General features: G+C 35.4%; 1 protein-coding gene across 1 annotated transcript in view; it reads left to right on the top strand.

The window, feature by feature from the left end:
* Positions 1-23,755, top strand: part of BRIP1 (BRCA1 interacting helicase 1) — a 167,549-nt gene that overhangs the window by 10,654 nt on the left and 133,140 nt on the right. Inside the window, 2 exon segments of the mRNA XM_058560489.1 lie at positions 800-927; positions 3,047-3,166. Coding sequence (XP_058416472.1) covers positions 800-927; positions 3,047-3,166 — 248 coding nt within the window.

Genomic DNA, 23,755 nt, shown 5'->3' with positions numbered 1-23,755 from the left:
AGTGGAGAGAATGCTCTTCTCTAAGAGCAGAGAGGAAGGAAGCTACTTTTAACATTCTAACTTACAGAAAGAGAGAAACCAATGTATAAGAATAGTTAAGAACGGTGTTACAGACATTAAGGAAAAAGGAAATGAGTTTGTTATGTTTCAAAAAGACAGATCATTATGTTTGGCTGTATGCCTAGAGGTTATGCTTATGGATTTTAGAGTCAGGCAGCAGGAGTCAGTCATATCCAGGCTCTGCCTCTTGTTAGCTATATGTTATTGGGCATGAACTTGCCTTCTTTAAAACCTAGCGTTCACGTTTATAAAATGGGGATAATGTTATTTGGTGATTAAGAGGTCATTAATGACCTTGAGATTGAGCTTTCAGGATTGTGGGATTAAAAGGCAGATTATAGGATCTTGATTCTACTATGTTTTTAAGCCTAAAGAGCCTTGAGAAGCTTAGTAGGAAAGGAACATTGAGACACTGCAAAGACAGATTTTTATAGAAATGAAACACGTTTTCTTGAGAGAATTTTAGTTTTTTTTTTTAAACCATGTTACTGGGAGTGGTCTACAAAAGCATAAACCTAAAATTGGACTTTCCTGTTGAAAGCATATTTCTCAAAATGTTTACTATATCTTTGTTAAAGTAAACTGAGTGATAAAGTGCTTTTAAATATGTTTAGCATTTCATGTTTTAAAGTATGTTATGAAATTTTTAGATATGTCTTACATCTTGATTCCAATTTTTTTCTAGAAAAATTGCCTAAGTGTAAGTTATTTGTGCTAATTTTTTGACTTCTTATATAAGACTCTCCTGAAAAAACTACGCTGGCTGCAAAGCTATCTGCCAAGAAACAGGCATCCATATTCGTAGATGAAAATGACGATTTTCAAGTAGAGAAGAAAAGAATTCGACCCTTAGAAACTACACAGCAGGTAAACAGAGTTTATTGGCAGTGAAATAATCCCCTTAGTTACAGCTGAACAAGATAGTCAGTTATCAATCAAATTTTCCGTGCACTTGTAGAGATTAGTTGGGTCTTGTCACGGACGTAAATTAAATGGTAAATTATTGTAATTTTGTTTTGTATAGTTATTCATTACAAAGGAGTTTGTAGATAGTAGGTTAGTCACAATAACCTATCATTAAAGTGAAACTGCATGGTGCTTTCTTATATAAGAGGAATTGGACAGTGAAATATTTACTTATGGCAGATTTTGGTAATATAGCTACTTTGTACTTTTAACTCTTCTGTTGTTTTTATCTAATAATGGCATTTTCTTTTGGCCAAAATACCTTCGATATGAGTATTTATGTCATGGATATTATTGGTATTGATAATTTTAGTATAATGACAAGGTTTACTCTTAGTTATTAAGTTTTTAATATTAGTACATGATAAAATATGTTTATTTCTAAAAATTGTTGGAAAACCTGAATTACTAGATATTTTAAATGACATGTACTTTTCATAGATGAATACAGTGTTTTCTCATAGAGTTCACGGCAGTAAGGTAGAGAGGCTGGGACTTTAATAGGCTTAGTTACAAACAAAAAAGATGATTAATTAGCATGTCATTTGCAGATGATTATATATATTTTTTTTTTTTTTTTTTTTTTTTTTTTTTTTTTTTGTGAGGAGATCAGCCCTGAGCTAACACCCGCCAATCCTCCTCTTTTTTTGCTGAGGAAGACGGCCCTGGGCTAACATCTGTGCCCATCTTCCTCCACTTTATATGGGACGCCGCCACAGCATGGCTTACCAAGCAGTGCGTCGGTGCGCGCCCGGGATCCGAACCAGCGAACCCCGGGCCGCCGCAGCGGAGCGCGCGCACTTAACCGCTTGCGCCACCGGGCCGGCCCCATGATTATATATTTTTAATTGAATATTCTCAAAAAGTGTTTGCATCCTTATGTAGTTTACCTATTCCACTTAACAATCTTTATTAATTTCCGTAATTAAACCTTGCTTTATTTATTTATTTTTTTGTGAGGAAGATCAGCCCTGAGCTGACATCCATGCTAATCCTCCTCTTTTTGCTGAGGAAGACCAGCTCTGAGCTAACATCTATTGCCAGTCCTCCTCCTTTTTTTCCCCAAAGCCCCAGTAGATAGTTGTATGTCATAGTTGCACATCCTTCTAGTTGCTGTATGTGGGCCGGGGCCTCAGCATGGCCGGAGAAGCGGTGCGTCGGTGCGCGCCCGGGATCCAAACCCGGGCCGCCAGTAGCGGAGCACGTGCACTTAACTGCTAAGCCACGGGGCTGGCCCTAAACCTTGCTTTTAGAAATAGAATGAACTAGTTTATTTTTGGAAAAGCACCAATTACAAATGAAGTGTGAATCTATAGAGACTTTTTTTCCCCCAAAATGTGTACAGAGAGTTGGATGTTGTGAGGTAGGGCTCAACATATAACATTTATTCCCTGACTTCATTGGCTCTCATTTCTTTTTTGGTAGGAATGGGATTATCAGTAGAAATGCTCCCCCCCCCTTTATAATGTAAGTGAATAGATTTTTGGCAAGTAGAAAAAAGCATAGATAGTTTGGAAAGAAAACTTAGTGGTATTTATAAAAGATATTTAGTCAAATACAATTTGGATTAGCAAATATCTGGTAAGTAATATTCTATCATGTAGGAAATTATGAATATTTACATTTAAAATTTTTATTCTTTTTTTTCAATTTAGAATGAAGTTTCCATTTTTATTTACTTTAATTTTCCAATTAGATATGTAATTGGATTTTGCTTTAATACTATACTTGGTATCCATATGGTGGGCCTGTTTTATGGGAAGATCATTTTACAATACAATAGTTTTGACATATCACTAATTAAAGCTGTTTTGGTTAGGATTCAAGAGGTATTACTATATTTAAGTCTTGTAATAAGGTCTCTGTTTTAAAAAATTATTGGATTATTGCTAGTTAGAAATAGTCATCTTTTTTTTCCTATGCTGAAGACACGCATTATAGCTATTTTGACCTTTGAGAACAATTAGCCTGTTCAAACTTTTAGTTTACATTAAACTTCATTTTGATTCTGTGTTTATAGATTAGAAAACGTCATTGTTTTGAAAAGGAGGTACACCATTTGGATACAAAAGTTGCTGCAGGAAAGACCATAGAACTCAACTCTCCATTAGGAAAGATAAACTCCTTTTCTCCACAGAATGTATGTATTTATGCCATTGTTCAGTTTAAAGAAGAAAAATGTGGAATTTGATAAATCCATTTTTGGAAAAAGAGAAAAAATAGTATAATGTAAAGAACAGTAGAAGACAACTCAGAAGTGCTACGTGCTGTCACATCTCTGCTGCTAATGTGTGAGATAGTAAACCCTATCCTCGTTGTGACCCAGTTTGCTCTTTTATAAAATGAGAGAATTGGACTAGAAAGAGATCTGAAAGTTTTTTTCTCTTCTACATTCTGTTTGTGAACTCCACTTCCTTAAAGTTCTTTCAGTGTCCTTAGGGCAGCAGTTCTCAAGGAGTAGTCTAGGGAGCTCTGGAGATTCCTGACATTTTTTTTCAGGTGGTCTGTGAAGTCAAAAGTATTTTTATAGTAATATTAAGATGTTATTTGCCCTTTTTTTACTGTGTTGACATTTGCACTGATGGTGCAAAAGCAATGATGGGTGAAACTGTTGGTGCCTTAGCACAATCAAAATAGTGTATTAATATTAATATACTGTATTAATAGTAATTTTCTTCACCATCATTAATGCACAGTTTAAAAAAGCCAGTTTCACTTAAGAATGTCCTTGATGAGGTAGTAAAAATTGCGAATTTTATTAAATCTCAGCCCTTGAGATGTTTCACCTGTGTGAAGAAATGAGTAGTACTCATAAAACACGTTTGCCTACAGGAGCAGGATGGCTGTCTTGAGGAAAAGCACTTGTAGGACAGTTTGGATTGTGAGCTGTACTAGCCACTTGTTTTCACGGAACATAATTTTTACTTGAAAGAATGACTGATAGACTAACTATAGTAATTCTTGAAAATAAAGGGAGCCTGATAAAATTTGAGGTTTCAAGTGAAAATCAGAATTTTGAAAAACTGTGTGTACCATTGTGAGCTTGGCAGTTTTCTGATACTTATAGACTTTTCTGATGATGTTGGTGGTGATACTATAGAATGACTTTGGTATTGTATAATGAACTGTATTAACATTTGTAAGGTCTGTAAAATCAGTGAACCCAACATTTTCTCAATGACTTGTGCATGATATTACAAAATGATGCCTGGAAAAAAGATCCATCCTAAGTGCAAGATAGACCAATGGACCTTTTTCTGCCTCATCCTCCTATCCCCAGGCAACCACAGATTTTCTTTTTCAGTAACTATAGATTAATTTTCATTTCCATAGTTTTATGTAAATAGAATCATGCCTGGTAGTTTTTTATTGAATTCCAGATATTGTGAATTTTACCTTGTTGGGTGCTGGATGTTGTTATATTTCTATAAATACTCTTGAGTTTTGTTCTGGGATGCAGTTAAGTTACTTGGAATCATTTTGATCCTTTTGGGTTTTGCTTTTAGGATTTGTTAGGTGGGACCTGAGCAGAGTATAGTTTTGGGCTACCTCAATAGAGTCTAGCTCCTTCTGAGTCCTCTATCTAATGCTCCATTAATTGTGAGGTTTTCCATCCTGGCTGGTGGGCACTATTCCATGCCCCATGAGAGTGCCTCATCATTTCAGGTGGTTCTTTCTACTATCTTGGATCGTTTCCTCACTGCCGTGTGCTGATCAGTACTCTACTAGATACTTGAGAGGTCCATTTGCAGATCTCTGGAGTTCGTTCTTTGTGCAGCTCTCTCCACTCTGGTATTCTTCCCTGTGAACTTTAGTCTTCTTGGACTTCCTGGACTCGCAGCAGTGTCTCTTCACCTCAGGTTTGCTTGGCTATATGGGTTTCCCCTCCCCGTGCCACAGTGTGGAAACTCTCTCAAGACAATAACCTGAGGCAATCATAGGGCATATCTTATTTGTTTCTTCTCTCTCAGGAATCATTCTTCCTTACCTGATGTCCTGTATCTTAAAAACTATTGTTTCATACATACTGTCTGTATTTTTAGCTTTTCAGGTTGGGGGTGAAAAAACTCACTGACTCTGGGGACAAATTCCAAAAGTTTTAGATGGCTTATAAAGCTCCTGTTTACCTGTACAGTCTTTAGACCTTTAGAAGCTTTTTGCATTCTTTTTGCCCTTTCTCTTCCTCCTCGCTCTTTTGACCAACTTCTGCTAATCCTTCAGGAAGCCTTCCTTGGCATCCTCAATTTTTTTTTTTTTTTTTTTTTAAAGACTTTATTTATTTATTTTCCCCCCAAAGCCCCAGTAGATAGTTGTATGTCATAGCTGCACATCCTTCTAGTTGCTGTATGTGGGACGCGGCCTCAGCATGGCCGGAGAAGCGGTGCGTCGGTGCGCGCCCGGGATCCGAACCCGGGCCACCAGCAGCGGAGCGCACGCACTTAACCGCTAAGCCACGGGGCCGGCCCGCATCCTCAATTTTGAATTAGATTCCCATCTGGAATTTCCTTGTACTGCTCAGTTTTTAACCTTATCTTACTCTTCTTATCTTCTCCACAAGGCTCTAAGTTTTATTAAGGACAACACTAGGTTCTCTAGCAGACTGAGACCTCCTTGAAGTCTGTGATGGTTTTATTCATCTTTATATTCCAAGTACCTAACCTAGTGCTAGAAACTTAGTTGTAGGGCCGGCCCCATGGCTTAGCGGTTAAGTGCGCGCGCTCCACTGCTGGCGGCCCGGGTTCGGATCCCAGGCGCGCACCGACGCACTGGACGCACTGCTTCTCTGGCCATGCTGAGGCCGCATCCCACATACAGCAACTAGAAGGATGTGCAGCTATGACAGACAACTATCTACTGGGGCTTCGGGGGAAAATAAACAAATAAATAAAATCTTTAAAAAAAAAAAAAAAAAAAGAAACTTAGTTGTAGACTGAGTGAATGAATGCCGTAATCCCTGCCCTCAAAGAGCCTTCCTTTAAATTCTTGAAAATACAAGTGGGGAAAAAAAATTGTGGTTATTTTCACAGAAGCCTTGTAGTTGGAGAAGTCATCTCAGGAGCTTTTAATATTAAATTGTCAATAATAATATATGCTATATGTTTGCCTCTGCCAGTGTTTTCTCATTCATTTTCTTTCACATACCTTATTTTCTTCATAGCCCTTACTGTTTGAATTTGTCTACTTGTTTATTATCTATCTGCCCTATTAGAAATTAATGTCCATCTTTTTTTTTTTTTTTTGAGGAAGATTAGCTCTGAGCTAACATCCATCGCCAGTCCTCCTCTTTTTCGCTGAGGAAGATTGGCCCTGGGCTAACATCCATGCCCATCTTGCTCTACTTTATATGGGATGCCACCACAGCATGGCTTGATGAGCAGCGCGTAGGTCCGTGCCGGGGATCTGAACCTGTGAACCCTGGGCCACCGAATCGGAGTGCACGAACTTAACCACTCTGCTACCAGGCCGGCCCCAAATCTCAGTGTTTTTCCTGTGTATCTCTGGTACCTAGAATAGCATATGATGTGTATTATTTGCCCAATAAATATTTGTTGGTAGAATCTTGCTTAATTCTTAGAATGACTGTGAGTCTGGTACTGTTGTTATTCCCATTTTACAGGTAAAGAAACTCTGAGAAGTAAGTAATTTGCCTAAGGTCGCAAAGCTGGCAAATAGTGGAGCTAAATCCTACCTAAGCATTCTGATGCTCTGGCAAATGCCGTAATCACTTTATTATACATTCTTTCTAAAAAGCCTCTCAGAAATCCTGCAGCCATCTAAGCAGGATTCTAACACCAAGATAAGGAAAGAAATATTATGTAGAAGGCTCAAGGGTAAAGAATCAAGTATGGAATAAGCTGTGATTGATAATAGTTAAGATAGAGAAGTGGATTTCTTTTTTTGTGGATTTTGTTTTGTTTTGTTTTTATTGGTTAAGAGAATGAACTCAAATCACACTGCCTGGGTTTTAATCACAGTTTGGCTCTTTACTACCTGTGTGACCTTGATTAAGTTTTTAAACTATTGCTGTTCATTTCTCCATTTGTTAAATGGGGATAGTAATAGTACCTATCTCACAGGGCTGTTATGAGGATTAAACAAGTTAATGCTTATAAAGTGCTTAGAGTACGTCTGACATATCTTAGGGCTTATTAAGTGGTAAGTGGTGGTAGTAGTAGTAGCAGCAGCAAATAGTTACATGTTTGCATGCTGCTGATAAAAGATACGCTGATTAATAATATTACATATATGTAGTTATCTTTAAATGTTGCTAAAAGGTATTATATAATATTGATTAATGTTATTAATTTTGAGGAGTTAGGTTTTTAATTAAGTAACAAATTATTTTAATATCTCTTAAAGATGTTTATGGCTGAACCTGTTTAGAGTCTAGACCACTTGACCGTAAGCAGAACTTCCATGCTCCTGGCTGAGTACCTTAATCTTCAGCTAAGTGCTTTGATTGATTTCTTTTTTTGGTTATGTACTATGGTGATCATTTATTATGGTCTTCTCATTGGTAAAATATAATTGTTGTCTATATCTATATATCCATATCTTTATATCAGTTTTATTTTTAAACTGGAAATGAGTTTTATTCCTCGGTTTTAGGAGGTGTAGCATTACATTGCTTTAAAAATGGAATACTTTTTCATAAGTGGGTGATTTATTACTCATAATGTTAAAGGTATGGGTTTCTGACAATTTCTCATAAGTTTGAAGATTTATTGAACAAGCTAAATCTCTCAATTAAATCTAGTAGCTTAGGGGCCAGCCCCGTGGCATAGCGGTTAAATGCGCACACGCCGGTTCCACTGCTGGCGGCCCAGGTTCAGATCCTCGGCACCGACGCACCGCTTGTCAGGCCATGCTGTGGTGGCATCCCACATAAAGTGGAGGAAGATCGGCATGGATGTTAGCTCAGGGCTGATCTTCCTCACGAAAAAAAAAAAATCTAGTAACTCAAATGATAACATTTCACTAGTGTGACACAGAACTTTTGTTTGTAAGAAGACATAAATGATATATGCTTTACTAATTATATATGCATAAACTTATCAGACACCAAAGTACTTTTTTGCAATGACAGAAAGACCATATGGTTGAGCTCTAATATTTGTTCTTTTTTTGGTAGTCTGTAGTGAAAAGCATGAATATATAAAGTAATTTTAGGTACTTTCTGAATAGTTAGGGAAAAAACCCACAAATACTTAGGTAAAATGATCTATATTTTCAAAGTTGTTTTTTTCTTCTTAACAAAAATAGAATAAGTAGTTAAATAGAAACATAATCAGTACAAATGTAAAGTTTTAGTTAATGTGAATTTCTCCCTTTTGTATTTTAGTAAATTGTTAGTAAATTTTAGTAAATTGTTAAGAAAACCTGTGGTTTTGTGTATTTTGGCTATCATCTGAATTTTAAAAGCCTATGGTAGCATTTTTAGCAAATCCATGGATATTTAGTACTAAGTAATACATCTAGTTTTTTGGAGAGCCAGGACTAATCATTTCCATGGATATAATATAAGAAAGAATAATGAGGATACAAGTAGAGGTAATTTATTTTAAAGAAAGGAGTCTTTGACTATAGTCATATTTTTTTCCTACTAGAAATTTACTTTAGGGGGCCGGCCCAGTGGCGTAGTGGTTAAGTTCGCGCGCTCCGATTTGGTGGCCTGGGGTTCGCAGGTTTGGATCCCAGCGTGGACCGACACACCGCTTATCGGGCCATGCTGTGGCAGCATCCCGTATAAAGTAGAGGAAGATGGGCACAGGTGTTAGCCCCGGGCCAATCTTCCTCAGCAAAAAGAGGAGGATTGGCAACGGATGTTAGCTCAGGGCTGATCTTCCTCACCAAAAAAAAAAAAAAAAAAAGAAACTTACTTTGGTTTCTGGTATAACATTTCTCTTTTTTTCTCTCTTTCTTTTATTTCTCTCTCTTTTTTCTTTTTAATTGAGGTATAATTGACATATAACATTATATTAGTTTCAGGTGTACAACATAATGATTCTATATTTGTGTATATTGTGAAATCGTCACCACAATAAGTCTAGTTAACATCCGTCACCATGCTAAGTTACAAAATTTTTTTTTCTTCTGATGAGAATTTTTTAAGATTTACTCTCTTAGCAGCTTTCACATATGCAATACAGTATTATTAACTATAGTCACCATGCTGTACATTACATCCCCATTGCTTATTTTATAACTGGAAATTTGTACCTTTTGATCCCGTTCACCCATTTCTGCTGTCTCCCACCCCCTGCCTCTCACGACCACCAATCTGTTCTCTGGATCTATGGCTTGTTTTTTTTTTTGTTTTAGTTTTCACATATAAATGAGATCATACGATATTTGTCTTTCTCTGTCTAACTTATCAAGGTCCATCCACGTTGTTATAAATGGCAGGATTTCATTCTTTTTTTATGGCTGCACAATATTCCATTGTACATGTATATATACACCACGTTTTCTTTATCCATTCATCCATCAGTGGACATTTAGTTTGTTTCTATATCTTGGCTATTGTAAATAATTACATTGTAATAATGCAGTGAACATGGGGGTGCATATAGCTTTTTGAGTTAGTGTTTTCATTTTATTTGGATAAATACCCAGAAGTAGAATTGTTGGATCATATGGTAGTTCTATTTTTAATTTTTTGAGGAACCTCTATATTGTTTTCCATAGTGGCAGTACCAATTTATATCTCCATCAATAGTGCACAAGGGTTCCCTTTTCTCCACATCCTCGCCAATACTTGTTATTTCTTGTCTTTTTGATAATAGCCATTCTAACAGGTGTGAGGTGATATCTCATTGTGGTTTTGATTTGCATTTCCCTGATGATTAATGATGTTGAGCATCTTTTCATGTACCTGTTGGCCATCTGTATGTCTTCTTTGGAAAAAAGTTTATTCAGATCTTCCCAATTTATAATTAGATTTTTTTTTGCTATTGAGTTGTATGAGTTCTTTATATATTTTGGACATTAGCCTCTTATCAGATATATGATTTGCACATATTTTCTCCCATTCATTAGGATGCCTTTTCATTTTGTTGATGGTTTCCTTTGCTGTGCAAAAGCTTTTTAGTTTGATGTAGTCTCACTTGTTTATTTTTGTGTTAGCTGCGTTTCCTTTTGGTGTCAGATTCAAAAAATCATCCCCAAGACCTGTGTTTTCTTCTAGGAGTTTTAGGATTTCAGGTCTTATGTTCAAGAGTTTAATCCATTTTGAGTTAATTTTTGTGTGTGGTGTAAGATAGTGGTCCAGTTTCATTCTTTTGCGTGTGGCTGTCCAGTTTTCCTACTATTTATTGAAGAGACTGTCCTTTCCCTATTGTATAACAGTTCTCGATCTTTGCAGAGTGGCTTATAAATCACAAAAATGTTTTCTGTATATTCTGGAATAGGTGATTTCATAAAGAAGTAGAAGAAAAATATATAGTTTCATAAGATTTAATATTTATTGTATAGCAGCTTCTGAAATTAGTTTATCATCAAAACATTTAAATAAAGTAATTTTTAAAATGCAGTCCATGTTTTAGAACTTTTCTTATGTTGACAGATCATATGCATCAGATTTTATATATCGTATTTTAATCTAGATCATCTAAAGATCTTGAATAAGGTACATTGAGAGACTTCAGATAAGCAGCATTTCTTTTTAGGACCTGTTTCTTCAAATGGGAGGAAAAAGAGGGTGGGACTAGATTTAATATACCTTATATCCCATTTAGCTCTAACACCTCTAAATTCTAAGGATGCCTTTCCTATTTTGGTTCTTATAAATGACATTGGGGGGCCAGCCTGGTGGCCCAGCAGTTAAGTGCGCGCGCTCCGCCTCGGCGGCCCGGGGTTCGCAGGTTCAGATCCTGGGCACGCACTGATGCACCGCTTGTCAAGCCATGCTGTGGCGGCGTCCCATATAAAACAGAGGAAGATGGGCATGGATGTTAGCCCAGGGCCAATCTGCCTAAGCAAGAAGAGGAGGGTTGGCATCAGATGTTAGCTCAGGGCTAATCTTCCTCACACACACACACACAAAAAAAGATGATATTAGGGAGGACAGTATGTACTTTTTAGAAGAACAGTTATTTGGATTCATAAATTAGTGGTTAGTTCTCTTATCCCTACAAAGATATAAATGTTGTAGTCTTCATACATTTAAAACCTGCAATTGTATTATTTTTTGATAAACTTCCTCCAGAAGTTAAATGATAAATTAGTTTAATAATTTCTGTTTTCCTCTAAATTTGACATTAAACTTTTTAGGTTTTTCTTTCAAGTTTTCTTAGTTTTTATTAAAATAATTTAGTTTCCAACCTGTGACTTGAGCAATTGTCTTTTTACCTTCCTGTCATATCCAGTCTCCTCACTCTCTCTTCAAGTCACAAAATAGTGTCAATACCTCCTCTCTTATGTGAATTACCTTTCAGTGTCCACTGCCTGTTCCCTTTCCTTACATTTTAGATCCATCTTTTTATACTAATAATTCATATGTTGAAGATCTAGTGAGGCATCGTTTTCCATGTGATCATAATATAGTTAAGAAGAACATTGTTTTTTAGAATAGAATGTTACCATTCTGATATTACTTTGTTCCACTATTCATAATCGTTGTCTCTAGAATTTATTTATGTTCCCTTCATTCTTTTAGTAAAACCTCAGAATGGGGGAGGTATTTTCACAGACACATTCTTAAGCTTATACCTGCTTTTTATTTGTTCATTAAATAAATGCTAACATTGTCTATATACTTTATAAAAGTAATTATCTTCTGTGATCTAGTGTAGCACTATTTTATTTTATTTTATTTTTTTAAAATTTTTTGTTTATTGCAGTAACATTGGTTTATAACATTGTAAAAATTTCAGGTGTACATCATTATACTTCTATTTCTGCATAGATTACATCATGTTCACCACCAAAATACTAATTACAACACATCACCACACACATGTAATGAATTATCCCTTTCGCCCTCCTCCCTCCCCCCTTCCCCTCTGGTAACCACCAATCCAATCTCTGTCCCTATATGTTTGTTTATTGTTGTTATTATCTACTACTTAATGAAGGAAATCATACGGTATTTGACCTTCTCCCTCTGACTTATTTCACTTTGCATTATACCCTCAATGTCCATCCATGTTGTCACAAATGGTTGGATTTCATTGTTTCTTATGGCTGAGTAGTATTTCATTGTGTGTATATACCACATGTTCTTTATCCATTCGTCCCCTGATGGGCACTTAGGTTGCTTCCAAGTCTTGGCTATTGTGAATAAAAGTGTAGCACTATTTTAATTCATTACTTTTGCCTAGTGTGTAGAAGAGATGTGGGTCCAGCAGAGTGCGCTGTTGACCTTCTGATAAAGTGTTGATGTTGGGCAAAGCCTTGGGCTGTTTTTCTCCTTTTTCTTCCTCTTACACCCTTGCCTTTTCTTTCTTTTCTGTCTGTCTCTGTATCTCTCTCCTTTTCTCTGTCCCTCTCTCCCCCTTCTTCCTTTCCTCCTTTCGATATTTAAGATGTTCTCTAGGATCTCAGGAGAAAATGACCAATTTTTTCTGAAAAGTATTTTACAAGTCATTTTCTCATAGTTTTAATTTACTTTTATTTAACATAACTGCTTATATAGTAATATGATGCTTTCTATGTGCTAGAAACTGTGCTAAGCACTCTAGAAATATTAATTCACCTGGTAAATACGACTTAACGAGAGTTAATGCTTATTGCAAGCTCTTTTAACTTTTCTGTGGATTTGACAATTTTCAAAATAAAACAAATTTGACTCAATCCTTATAATAACCCTATGAGGAAGGTATTAATATTTTCCCCAATGACAGATGAGGAAATTGAGGAACAGAGAATTTAAGTAGCTTGTTCGTGTCACAAAGCTGATGAGTAGAGGTTGGTTTAAAACCTAGGCAGTCTGGCTCCAGAATTGATCCTCTCAATCACCTCACTGTTCTGCCTCTGAATAAACTCTTCCAGATGACCTTTGGATGAAAGATAGTTCATTTTTATACTGTTATAGGTCATATTATATGCAGTACCATATAGATAATTCATTTAAGATTACTCTTCCTCTTTTAGTCTCTCTCTCAACACTCTGTCCTTTTCTTTACAATGCTTATCAAAGTTTATAATTATATATGTATTTTTAAGTTTAACTGTTTTGTTTGCCTCCTTGCCAGGCTATCTATAAGGACAAGTGTGATCTCTCTCCTATTCACTTTTTTATAACCAACATCTGGCACAAGACCTGCACCTAGTAGGTGCTCAAGTATTTGCTGAATAAATGAATGAAAAAATAGCCAAAGTTAAGGAAGTGCATGATTTACCACTATTTCTTGTGGCTTACAACTTTTACTCAGATCCATATACTAAAGGAGGTATGATGGTACTGTTAAATATAGGAGATTTAAAGCAAGTTTTAAAATGTTTTCTTTTTTAATTTTTCTGCAGTACCTTTTGGTTGTAGTTTTTTATGTACTAACACACAAAAATAAAGATCAGTGATTTCAGGGACCAAGAGGTAAATTGGTACTAAGATAAAGAAAAGATTAGAAACAACTTGATTTCTATAGCTACTCTAGGAACAAGTTGTTAAATAAAATTACCTGCTAGTTGAAGTATAATTTATTCAAGGCAGCGAAGTTTTTGAAACCTATTGTATGCCAGACACTTAAAAACCGTAACTTATATTTCTTAAAGAGTTAATAATAGTGATATGATGATAGCTTTTTGGAATAATACTTGTGCCAGGCAATATATATGTTCTCACATTTAATCCATATATCAGCACTGTGAAGAAAATAGAGCAGATATTAGTCTCATTTTGCAGGTAAGAAAATTGAAACCCAAAGATTCTAGATTATTTGACTATGGTCTTACTGCAGATAAATGGTAGAACCATGATATAAGCCTAGTTCTAAAATTGAGTGAATATAGATTCATGGATTGTAAATGGGAGAAAAGGAATCGCTGGGAAAATTTTTTTTTCTTATTGGCTGGTGAGGAAAAAACAAAGTTAACTGTGCAAGAGAAAATAGTGTTTATTGTTCAATATGTCTGGCATTAAGATATCTTCTTTTAAACAATCTGCAGTTGGAGAAAGATTAAATTATCATAAACATTTCATGTATTTTTATCCACTAAAGAGTCAAAGGAAATTTTAAACTCAAATTTAAAAAAAATTATGAGTAATATTCTTTGTTTGCAAAACCTTTAGCAGTGTAAACCAGTACAGAGTAAAAATTAAAATATTCTCTTAAAATATTACTCTCATCCCCCTTTCTACTTCCCAGAAGTAGACAAGATGAACGCTTTCATGAGAATCTTTCTGGATCTTTTTGTATAAATTTACAACAAATATTTTTCATAGTTCTGTTACAGTTTTTCATTTGTTTTACATTTAACCTTCTTATTCATAGGACTTATTTTAATATATGTTTGAGGCCAGGCTCTAATTGTATGCTTTTCCAAATAGATGATTGGTTGTCTCAGTGTCAGTGAAAGAATAATTTTTCCTGATTTAAACTTTTGCTATTATCGTATACTAAATTGGTATATATACTTGGATTGGTTCCCGTACTTTTTTTCTCTTTAAATTTTTATTTTTTCCAAAGTATATATGTATATAGTCAGAGTCAAAAGAGTTCTACATTACTTCAAACAAAAAGCAGTAGACCCATGTCCTAATTCTATTCTTCACCATTTCCACTGTCTGAGGTCAATAATTTTTTATCATTTTGCCTGTTTATTCTGATATTTATTTTTTTAAAAATAACATGCATATGCTGGTTTTCTCTTGAAATATTAGTTTTAGATACCTTCTATTCTCTTCCTACTGTCCTTTCTAATTTTCTCCTTACTTCTCCCTCTTAAGCCTCCCAATAGTTCATGTGTACATTATTGTAATTATGTAAATATCATTAAAAACTGAGCCAAATGTTATACTATGATTACAGTTCTTTCCCCAAACCAGGTTTTATTTTTTCTAGTGCTAATATTTGTCTTGTCTTGTCATTTGCTTAGTTTTCTGTATAACTGTAACTATCCCCAAACTCTGATAGAATTTAAAATCTGTCAGCTCATTTAAATGCATCAGGTTAAGAATGTCTATATTTTCAGACTCTCCATATTTAGTGGAAATAATGAAAAATGCTTTTTTGATGTTGAATTGTATTATATACTTTTTAATGACATTGACTTTTTTTAAATATGAAAGTTTTATTTGTTTCTTTGTTGAAAATTTGGAAATCACCAAAATGTATGCTTAAGTTATTAACATTAATCTTTAATTCAACTATCCCCTCAGTATCAACCCCTGATATTTTGCTTGCTATCTGTTCTTACACATACACACATACACACACACATAATTAGTTACTCATTGCTATGTGACAAACCAACCACTTAATTAGCTTACCATTCTGGGGGTCAGCAATTTAGGCGGGGGTCGGCAATTTAGGCTGGGCTCAGCTGGGCATTTCTTCTGCTGATCTCAGCTGGGCACTCCTGCGTCTATGGTCAGCTGCAAGTCAGCAAGGCGGCTCTGCTTCAGGGGGTTGGTTGGTAGTCAGCTGGAATCATGGAGTGGGTATCTCTCATCATGTAGCAGGCTAATCCTGTCTTATGTATATGGTGGCCCTAGGGTTCCAGGAGCAGCAAGAGAGCAAACTCTAGTGTACAAATACCTTTGAACCTCTGTGTCACATTTGCGAATGTTCTAGTCACCAAAGCAAGTCACATGGCCAAACCCAGATTCAGGGGGTGGAGTTCATCTCTTGGTGAGAAGAGCTACAAAGTAATCTTACAAAGGGGCTTACATATAGAGATTAGAAGAATTCTTTTTGGAAGAAGCCTTTTTGGTTATATATATATATAATATGTGTTATGTGTATACTTTTTAATTACAAAATTTGGCTTATAGTGTATATAGCTTTTACTTTTCATGTAGTATATCATGGTTGTAGAAAAGGCTTTTAAAAATCCAAATCTTAATTGGTCTATTTTTTTTATTATTTTATTTTTTTATTATCCCCCCAAAGCCCCAGTAGATAGTTGTACGTCATAGCTGCACATCCTTCTAGTTGCTGTATGTGGGACGTGGCCTCAGCATGGCCGAAGAAGCGGTGCGTCGGTGCATGCCCGGGATCCGAACCCGGGCCGCCAGCAGCAGAGCGCTCGCACTTAACCACTAAGCCACGGGGCTGGCCCTAATTGATCTATTTTGATGCATACTTTTTTGATCTAACCTTTTTTTCTATGCCAGGAGTTGGTAAACTACAATCTGTGGGCTGAATGTGGCCCACTGCCTGTTTTTATAAATTTTTGGGAACACAGTTTTCATTCATTTACATATTGTCAGTGGCTACTTTTGTGCTACAATGGTAGAGTTCAGTAGTTGTGACAGATATCATATGGCTCACAAAACCTAAAGTATTTACTTTCTGGCCCTTTAAAGAAAGTTTACCAACCCTTGTCCTATGCTATTTTAATCTTGGTAAGTGAGGCCAGAAATTAGCAGGAATAGTGTGAATCTCTTGCTTTATTTGCAAATTTACTTAAGGGCATGATAATAGAATGGATAAGTAATTGCTTGAGTGAGTTTCCTTCAGCTCCAATAATTATGATTTTTTTGAGAGCTTTTAGAAAACATAATAGAGACCTCCATAGTGGAAATAGAAAGGATAATCTTAAAAATTTCAAATCTCCTTTATCATGTTGAGTGAACTTGGTGGTGTCTCAGAAAGAGTTAACAGTTATTTTTCTTGATATATAGACATACTTACTGAAATATGTATAGCAATCCAGTTGACGTGTGTATATATTTAGTGATAGTAGAATCGACAGTTGCCATATATAAGCTTTTCTCTCATGGGTAGTGGGTATGGAAAGATAACTTTACCTTAGAAAACTACTTTGTTAATTGACCAGTTGTACCTTAGAAAACTACTTGGTTAATTGACCAGTTGTCTGGCCAATAGATTTATTTATTTATTTTAGCTTTTTAAGATTTTGACATAGTCATAAAATTATACAAAAATTGAGAGTACAATACAAATATATCTTTTTTCCCTGAACCATTTTACAGTAAGTTGTTGACCTGATGCTCTATCACCCTGGAATACTTTAGTGTCTTTTTCCTGTAAGCAAAGATATTCTTCTATATAACCACAATATAACCATAAAAATCGGAAAATTAAAATTGATACATTATCATCTAATGCCCAGACCCAGTTCAAATTTTGCCAATTGTCTCAATAAAGCTTTTGTAGCAGATAGATGAGGTTTAGAATCATGCATTGCATTTAGTTGTCATTTTGCTGTCTTCTTCAGGCTGGAACAGTTCCTCAGTCTTTCCTTGACTTTCATGACCTTGACACTTCATAGGATTACAGCCTTTCTAGAATGTCTCTCAGTTTTGGGTTTTAGCATAATTAGATTAAGGTTATATATCTTTGGCAGGAATGTCATAGAAGTAATGCTACATTCTACCTATTGCATCCTATGAAGTGGCAAATAGTTCCATTTTGTCTCATTACTGATGATTACTTTGATAACTTGATTAATGTGATGTCTGCTAGGCATCACTGTAAAGTTATTTTTTTCTCTTTATAATTAAAGAGGACTTTGTGGGGAGGAACTCTGAAATTATATAAATAGCATGTCCTCATCAAACATTCAACTTATTCATTTTATTTATATCTTTATGGACTCATGATTTCCCATTTTATTCAGTGGTTGATAATCCATTATTATATGATTTGTTTAGATGCTCAAGTGGGAGTTCGATTAAGTTGCTTGTGTCTTTCTGACATGTATCCATCATTCTTGGAGCACTTCCTTACTTTCTGGCACAACAAGATGTTCCAGGCTCATCTTGTCTTTTCCCTGCCCCAATCTTAGATTCAGCCATTTTTCCAAGGAGCCCTGGTTCTTTTTAGTGGAAAATAATATTTAGAAGCCAAGTTCTAGGTGTTAGCTTTGCTCATTGCTGTTGGGGTTGCTGTTCCAGGCCCTTTCAGTAGACAGAGCTAGGCAATATATGTATGTATACATACATAAACACATATACAAATACACACTCAGAGGTATACATACTTATATTTTTCTCTATCAATACATTGGAGATTATGTATTCATACCAATACATCCAATTCCAATTCAACACCAGAGCATTCATTCTGAGTTTCTTCCTTTTCATATTTTTTTGTGTGTGTGAGGAAGATCAGCCCCTGAGCTAACATCTGATGCCAATCCTCCTCTCTCTTTTTTTTTTTTCTGAGGAAGATTGGCCCTGATCTAACATCCGTGCCCATCTTCCTCTACTTTATATGGGACGCCGCCACAGCATGGCTTGACAAGCAGTGCATCAGTGCGCGCCCGGGATCCGAACCAGCGAACCCCAGGCCGCTGCAGCGGAGCGCGAGCGCTTAACCACTTGGGCCACTGGGCCGGCCCCTTCCTTTTCATATTTTTAATTGAAAAACTTGTTCCCGGTTCTTCAAAAGGTTAAAAGGAGAATTACCATATGATCCAGCAATTCCATTTCTAGATATATATCCAAAAGAATTGTAAGCAGGGACTGCAACTCATACTTGCACACCAGTGTTAATAGCAGCATTATTCACAATAGCCAAAAGGTAGAAACAACCTAAGTGTCCATCGACAGATAAATAGATAAATAATTGTGGTATATACATACAGTGGAATATTCAGCCTTAAAAAGGAAGGAAATTCTGACACATGCTGCAACCTAGATGAACCTTGAAGAGATGCTAAGAGAAATAAGCCAGTCAAAAAAGGACAAATATTGTATGGTTCCACTTGTAATTTCCTTTTCCAGTTACGTGTTGTTATTATAGAAACAGAGTTCATTTTTGTATATTGACCATGTAACCTGCAAACTTGCTGAACCACTTTTTATTTCTACTTGATATTTCTGGAGATTTTGTAGGACTCTCTTAGTACATGCAGTTGTATGTTTATGTTGTCTAGTAAACATTGTTTTAATTCTTTTACAGTATTTGGCTTTCAATATATTTTCTTGCCATATTGCAGTGGCTAGGATATGTAGTACAAGGTTGAGTTGGAGTGGTAAGAATGGATATCCTTGCCTTGTTCAAATCTTGGGGGGAAACATTCACTCTTTCACCATTAAGTATGACATTTGCTGTAGGTGTTTTGTATATGGCGTTTATCAGGTTGAGGATGTTTCCTTATTCCTAGGTTGCTAAAAGTTTTTATAATGAAGGGATGTTGAATTTTGTATTTTAAATTTTATTGCATCCATTGGTACGATCATGTGGTTTTTCTCCTATATCCTGTTGATATGGTGAATTACATTAATTGGTTTTCGGATGGTGACCCAACCTTACATACCTGTGATAAAACCCACTGGTCATGGTGTAGGACCCTTTTTATATATTACTGTATTTGATTTGCTAAATTTTGTTAAGACTTTTTTGCATCTTTTCTAATAAGGATATTGGTCTTTAGTTTTATTTTTTGTAATGTCTTTGGTTTTGATTTCAGGGTAATGCTGGCCTTATAAAATGAGTTGAGAAGTGTTAGTATTACTTCTTCCTTAAGTTTTTGATAGAATTAACCAATGAAACCATCTAGACCTTGCATTTATTTTGGGACAAGATTTCATCCGCACATTTAGTTTCTTTAATAAGTATAGGACTATTCACATATTCTGGTGCTTCTTGAGTCAGTTTTGGTAATTATCTTTCAAGAAATTTATCCCATTTCATTCAAGTTTTTGAATTTATTGGCGTAATGTTCAAAATATTCTCTTTTTTAAAAAAATGTCTGTTGGATCTCTAATGACATGTCCTCTTCATTTCTAATATTCATAATTTGTGTTTTTTCTCTTTTTTGATCAATCTAGATAGAGGTTTATAAATTTTATTGTCTTTAAAAACCAGTTTTGTTGATTTTGTCTAATGTTTTTCCATTTTCTACTTAGTTGATTTCTGCTTTTATCTTTATTTCCTTTGGATTTAATTTGCTCTTCTAATTTCTTGAGGTTGAAACTTAGATAATTGCTTTTGGACCTTTTTTCCCCCTAAGACAACCACTGAAAGCTATACATTTCCCTCCAAGCACTGCTTTATCTGCATCACACAGATTTTGATATTATATTACTTTTTTTCTAATATTTCTTGTGATTTCTTCTCTGACCCAAGATTTATTTACCATTCTAAATAAACACTAAATTTTTTCCCCAGATATTTTTCTCATATTGGTTTTTAATTTAATTTTGTGTGGTTAGAGAACATATTCTATATGATTCCAATTCTTTTAAATTGAATCATCTGTTGGTGAATGCTCTGAGTTCTTGGAAGGAATGTGTATTCTTTATAGGCTACTGTTCTGTTATTCAGTGTATTTAGGTCAAGTTGGCTGATTATGTTGTTCATGTCTTCTATATTCTTACTGATTTTTTTGGTCTACTTATAAATTAGAGAAGAGTGCTGAGAGCAATATAATTGTGGATTTCCTTCTTTTTTCAACTCTTATCAATTTTTGCTTCCTGGAATTTAAGCTCTGTTATTAGTTGTATACACATTTAAGATTATATCTTCTTGATGAATTAACCCACCTGTTATTATGAAATGTCTTTGTTCTGAAATCTACTTTGCCTGCTTTTTTTTTTTTTTCGGTGAGGAAGATTAGCCCTGAGCTAACATTTGTCACCAATCCTCCTCTTTTTGCTGAGGAAGACTGGCCCTAGGCTAACATCCATACTCATCTTCCTCCACTTTATTTGGGATGCCGCCACAGCATGGCTTGACAAATGGTGCGTCGGTGTGCGCCTGGGATCCAAACCCCAGCCTACTGCAGCAGAGCTCGCGCACTTAACCGCTACGCCACTAGGCTGGCCCCTACTTTGCCTGATATTTATATAGGCACTCTAGCTTTCTTATGATTAGTGTTTGCATAGTATATCTTTTTTCATTCTTTTACTTTTAACCCATCTGTGTCTTTACATTTTTTTTATTTATTGAGGTAACATTGGTTTACATTATATAAATTTCAGGTGTATATCATTAGATTTCGATTTCTGTGTAGGTTACATCATGTTCACCACCCAAAAACTAATTACCATTCATCACCATACGCATGTGCCTAATCACCCCTTTAGCCTTCCTCCCTCCCTGCTTCCCCTCTGGTAACCACCAATCCAATCTCTGTCTCTCTGTGTTTGTTCGTTGTTGTTTTTATCTTCTATTTATGAGTGAGATCATATGGTATTTGACTTTCTCCCTCTGACTAATTTCGCTTAGCATAATACCCTCGAGGTCCATCCATGTTGTCACAAATGTCAAGATTTCATCTTTTTTATGACTGAATAGTATTCCATCGTGTATACATACCACATCTTCTTTATCCATTCATCCCCTGATGGGCATCTAGGTTGCTTCCAAGTCTTGACAAAGACTTATCATTGTGAATAATGCCGCAGTGAACATAGGGGTGCATATATCTTTACGCATTGGTGTTTTCAGGTTCTTTGAATAAATACCCAGCAGTGGAATAGCTGACTTGTATGGTAGTTCTATTCTTAATTTTTTGAGGAATCTCCATACAGTTTTCCATAGTGGCTGTAACAGTTTGCACTCTCACCAGCAGTGTATGAGAGTTCCTTTTTCTCCACATCCTCTCCAACACTTGTTTCCTGTCTTGTTAATTATAGCCATTCTGATGGCATGAGGTGATATCTCTTTGTACTTTTGATTTGCATTTCCCTAATAATTAGTGATGTTGAACATCTTTTCATGTGCCTGTTGGCCATCTGTATATCTTCTTAGGAAAAGTGTCTGTTCAGATCTTTTGCCCATTTTTTAATTGGGTCGTTAATTCTTTTGTTGTTGAGATGTATGAGTTCTTTATATATTTTAGATATTAACCCCTTATCAGATATATGGTTTGCAAATATGTTCTCCCAATTGTTACGTTGTCTGTCATTTTGTTGATGGTTTCCTGTGCTGTGCAGAAGCCTTTTAGTTTGATGTAGTCCCATTTGTTTATTTTTTCTTTTGTGTCTCTTGCCCAGTCAGACGTGGTACTTGAAAATATCCTGGTAAGACTGATGTCAAAGAGCATACTGGTTATCTTTTCTTCTAGAAGGTGTATGGTTTCAGGTCTTACGTTCAAGTCTTTAATCTATTTTGAGTGAATTTTTGTGTACAGTATAAGAAAATGGTGTACTTTCATTCTTTTGCGTATGGCTGTCCAGTTTTCCCAACACCATTTATTGAAGAGACTTTCCTTTCTCTGTTATATGTTCTTGGCTCCCTTGTTGAAAATTAGCTGTCCGTAGATGTGTGGGTTTATTTCTGGGCTCCGGATTCTGTTCCATTGATCTGTGTGTCTGTTTTTGTGCTAGTACCATGCTGTTTTGATTACTATGGCTTTGTGGTATATTTTGAAATCAGGGAGTGTGATACCTCCAGCTTTGTTCTTTTTTCTCAGGATTCCTTTGGCTATTTGGGCTCTTTTATTGTTCCATATAAATTTTAAGATTCTTTGTTCTATTTCTGTGAAAAATATTGTTGGAACTTTGATAGGGTTGCATTGAATCTGTAGGTTGCTTTAGGATGTATGAACATTTTAACTATGTTAATTCTTCCAATCCAACAGCACAAAATATCTTTCCATTTCTTTGTGTCTTCTTCAGTTTCCTTCAACAATATTTATAGTTTTCAGTGTACAGGTCTTTCATCTTTTTGGTTGAATTTATTCCTAGATATTTTATTCTTTTTGTTGCAATTGTAAATGGGATTGTATTCTTAATTTCCCTTTTTGCTAGTTCGTTGTTAGTGTATAAAAATGCAACTGATTTTTGTATGTTGATTTTGTATCCTGCAACGTTAACGTATTCATTTATTATTTCTAAAAGTTTTTTGGTGGATTCTTTCGGGTTTTCTATATTTAAAATCATGTCATCTGCAAGTAGTGACAGTTTTACTTCTTCCTTTCCAATTTGGATCCCTTTTATTTCTTTTTCTTGCCTGATTGCTATGGCTAGGACTTCCAATACTATGTTAAATAAAAGTGGTGAAAATGGGCATCCTTGTCTTTTTCCTATTCTTAGAGGGATAGCTTTCAGTTTTGCTCCATTGAGTATGATATTGGCTGTGGGTTTGTCATATATGGCCTTTATTATGTTGCAGTACTTTCCTTCTGTACCCATTTTATTTAGAGTTTTTATCATAAATGGATGCTGTATCTTGTTAAATGCTTTCTCTGCATCTATTGAGATGATCATGTGATTTTTATTCTTCATTTTGTTAATGTGGTGTATCATGTTGATTGATTTGTGATTGTTGAACCATCCCTGCATCCCTGGAATAAATCCCACTTGATCATGGTGTATGATCTTTTTAATATATTCTTATATTTGATTTGCTAGTATTTTGTTGAGAATTTTTGCATCAGTGTTCATCAGTGATATCAGCCTGTAATTTTCTTTTTTTGTGTTGTCCTTATCTGATTTTGGTATCAGGGTAATGTTGGCCTTGTAGAATAAGTTGGGAAGCTTGCCCTCCTTTTCAACTTTTTAAAAGAGTTTGAGAAGGATAGGTAATAAGTCTTCTTTGAATGTTTGGTAGAATTCACCAGGGAAGCCGTCTGGTCCTCGAGTTTTTTTTTTAAAGATTTATTTATTTATTTTACCCCCAAAGCCCCAGTAGATAGTTGTATGTCATAG

The sequence above is a fragment of the Diceros bicornis genome, chromosome 18, assembly GCF_020826845.1.
Source record: "Diceros bicornis minor isolate mBicDic1 chromosome 18, mDicBic1.mat.cur, whole genome shotgun sequence".
In the NCBI taxonomy this organism is placed as follows: domain Eukaryota; kingdom Metazoa; phylum Chordata; class Mammalia; order Perissodactyla; family Rhinocerotidae; genus Diceros; species Diceros bicornis.
The sequence above is the reverse complement of the archived record's forward strand: the minus strand, read 5'-3'. Positions and strand labels throughout refer to the sequence as shown.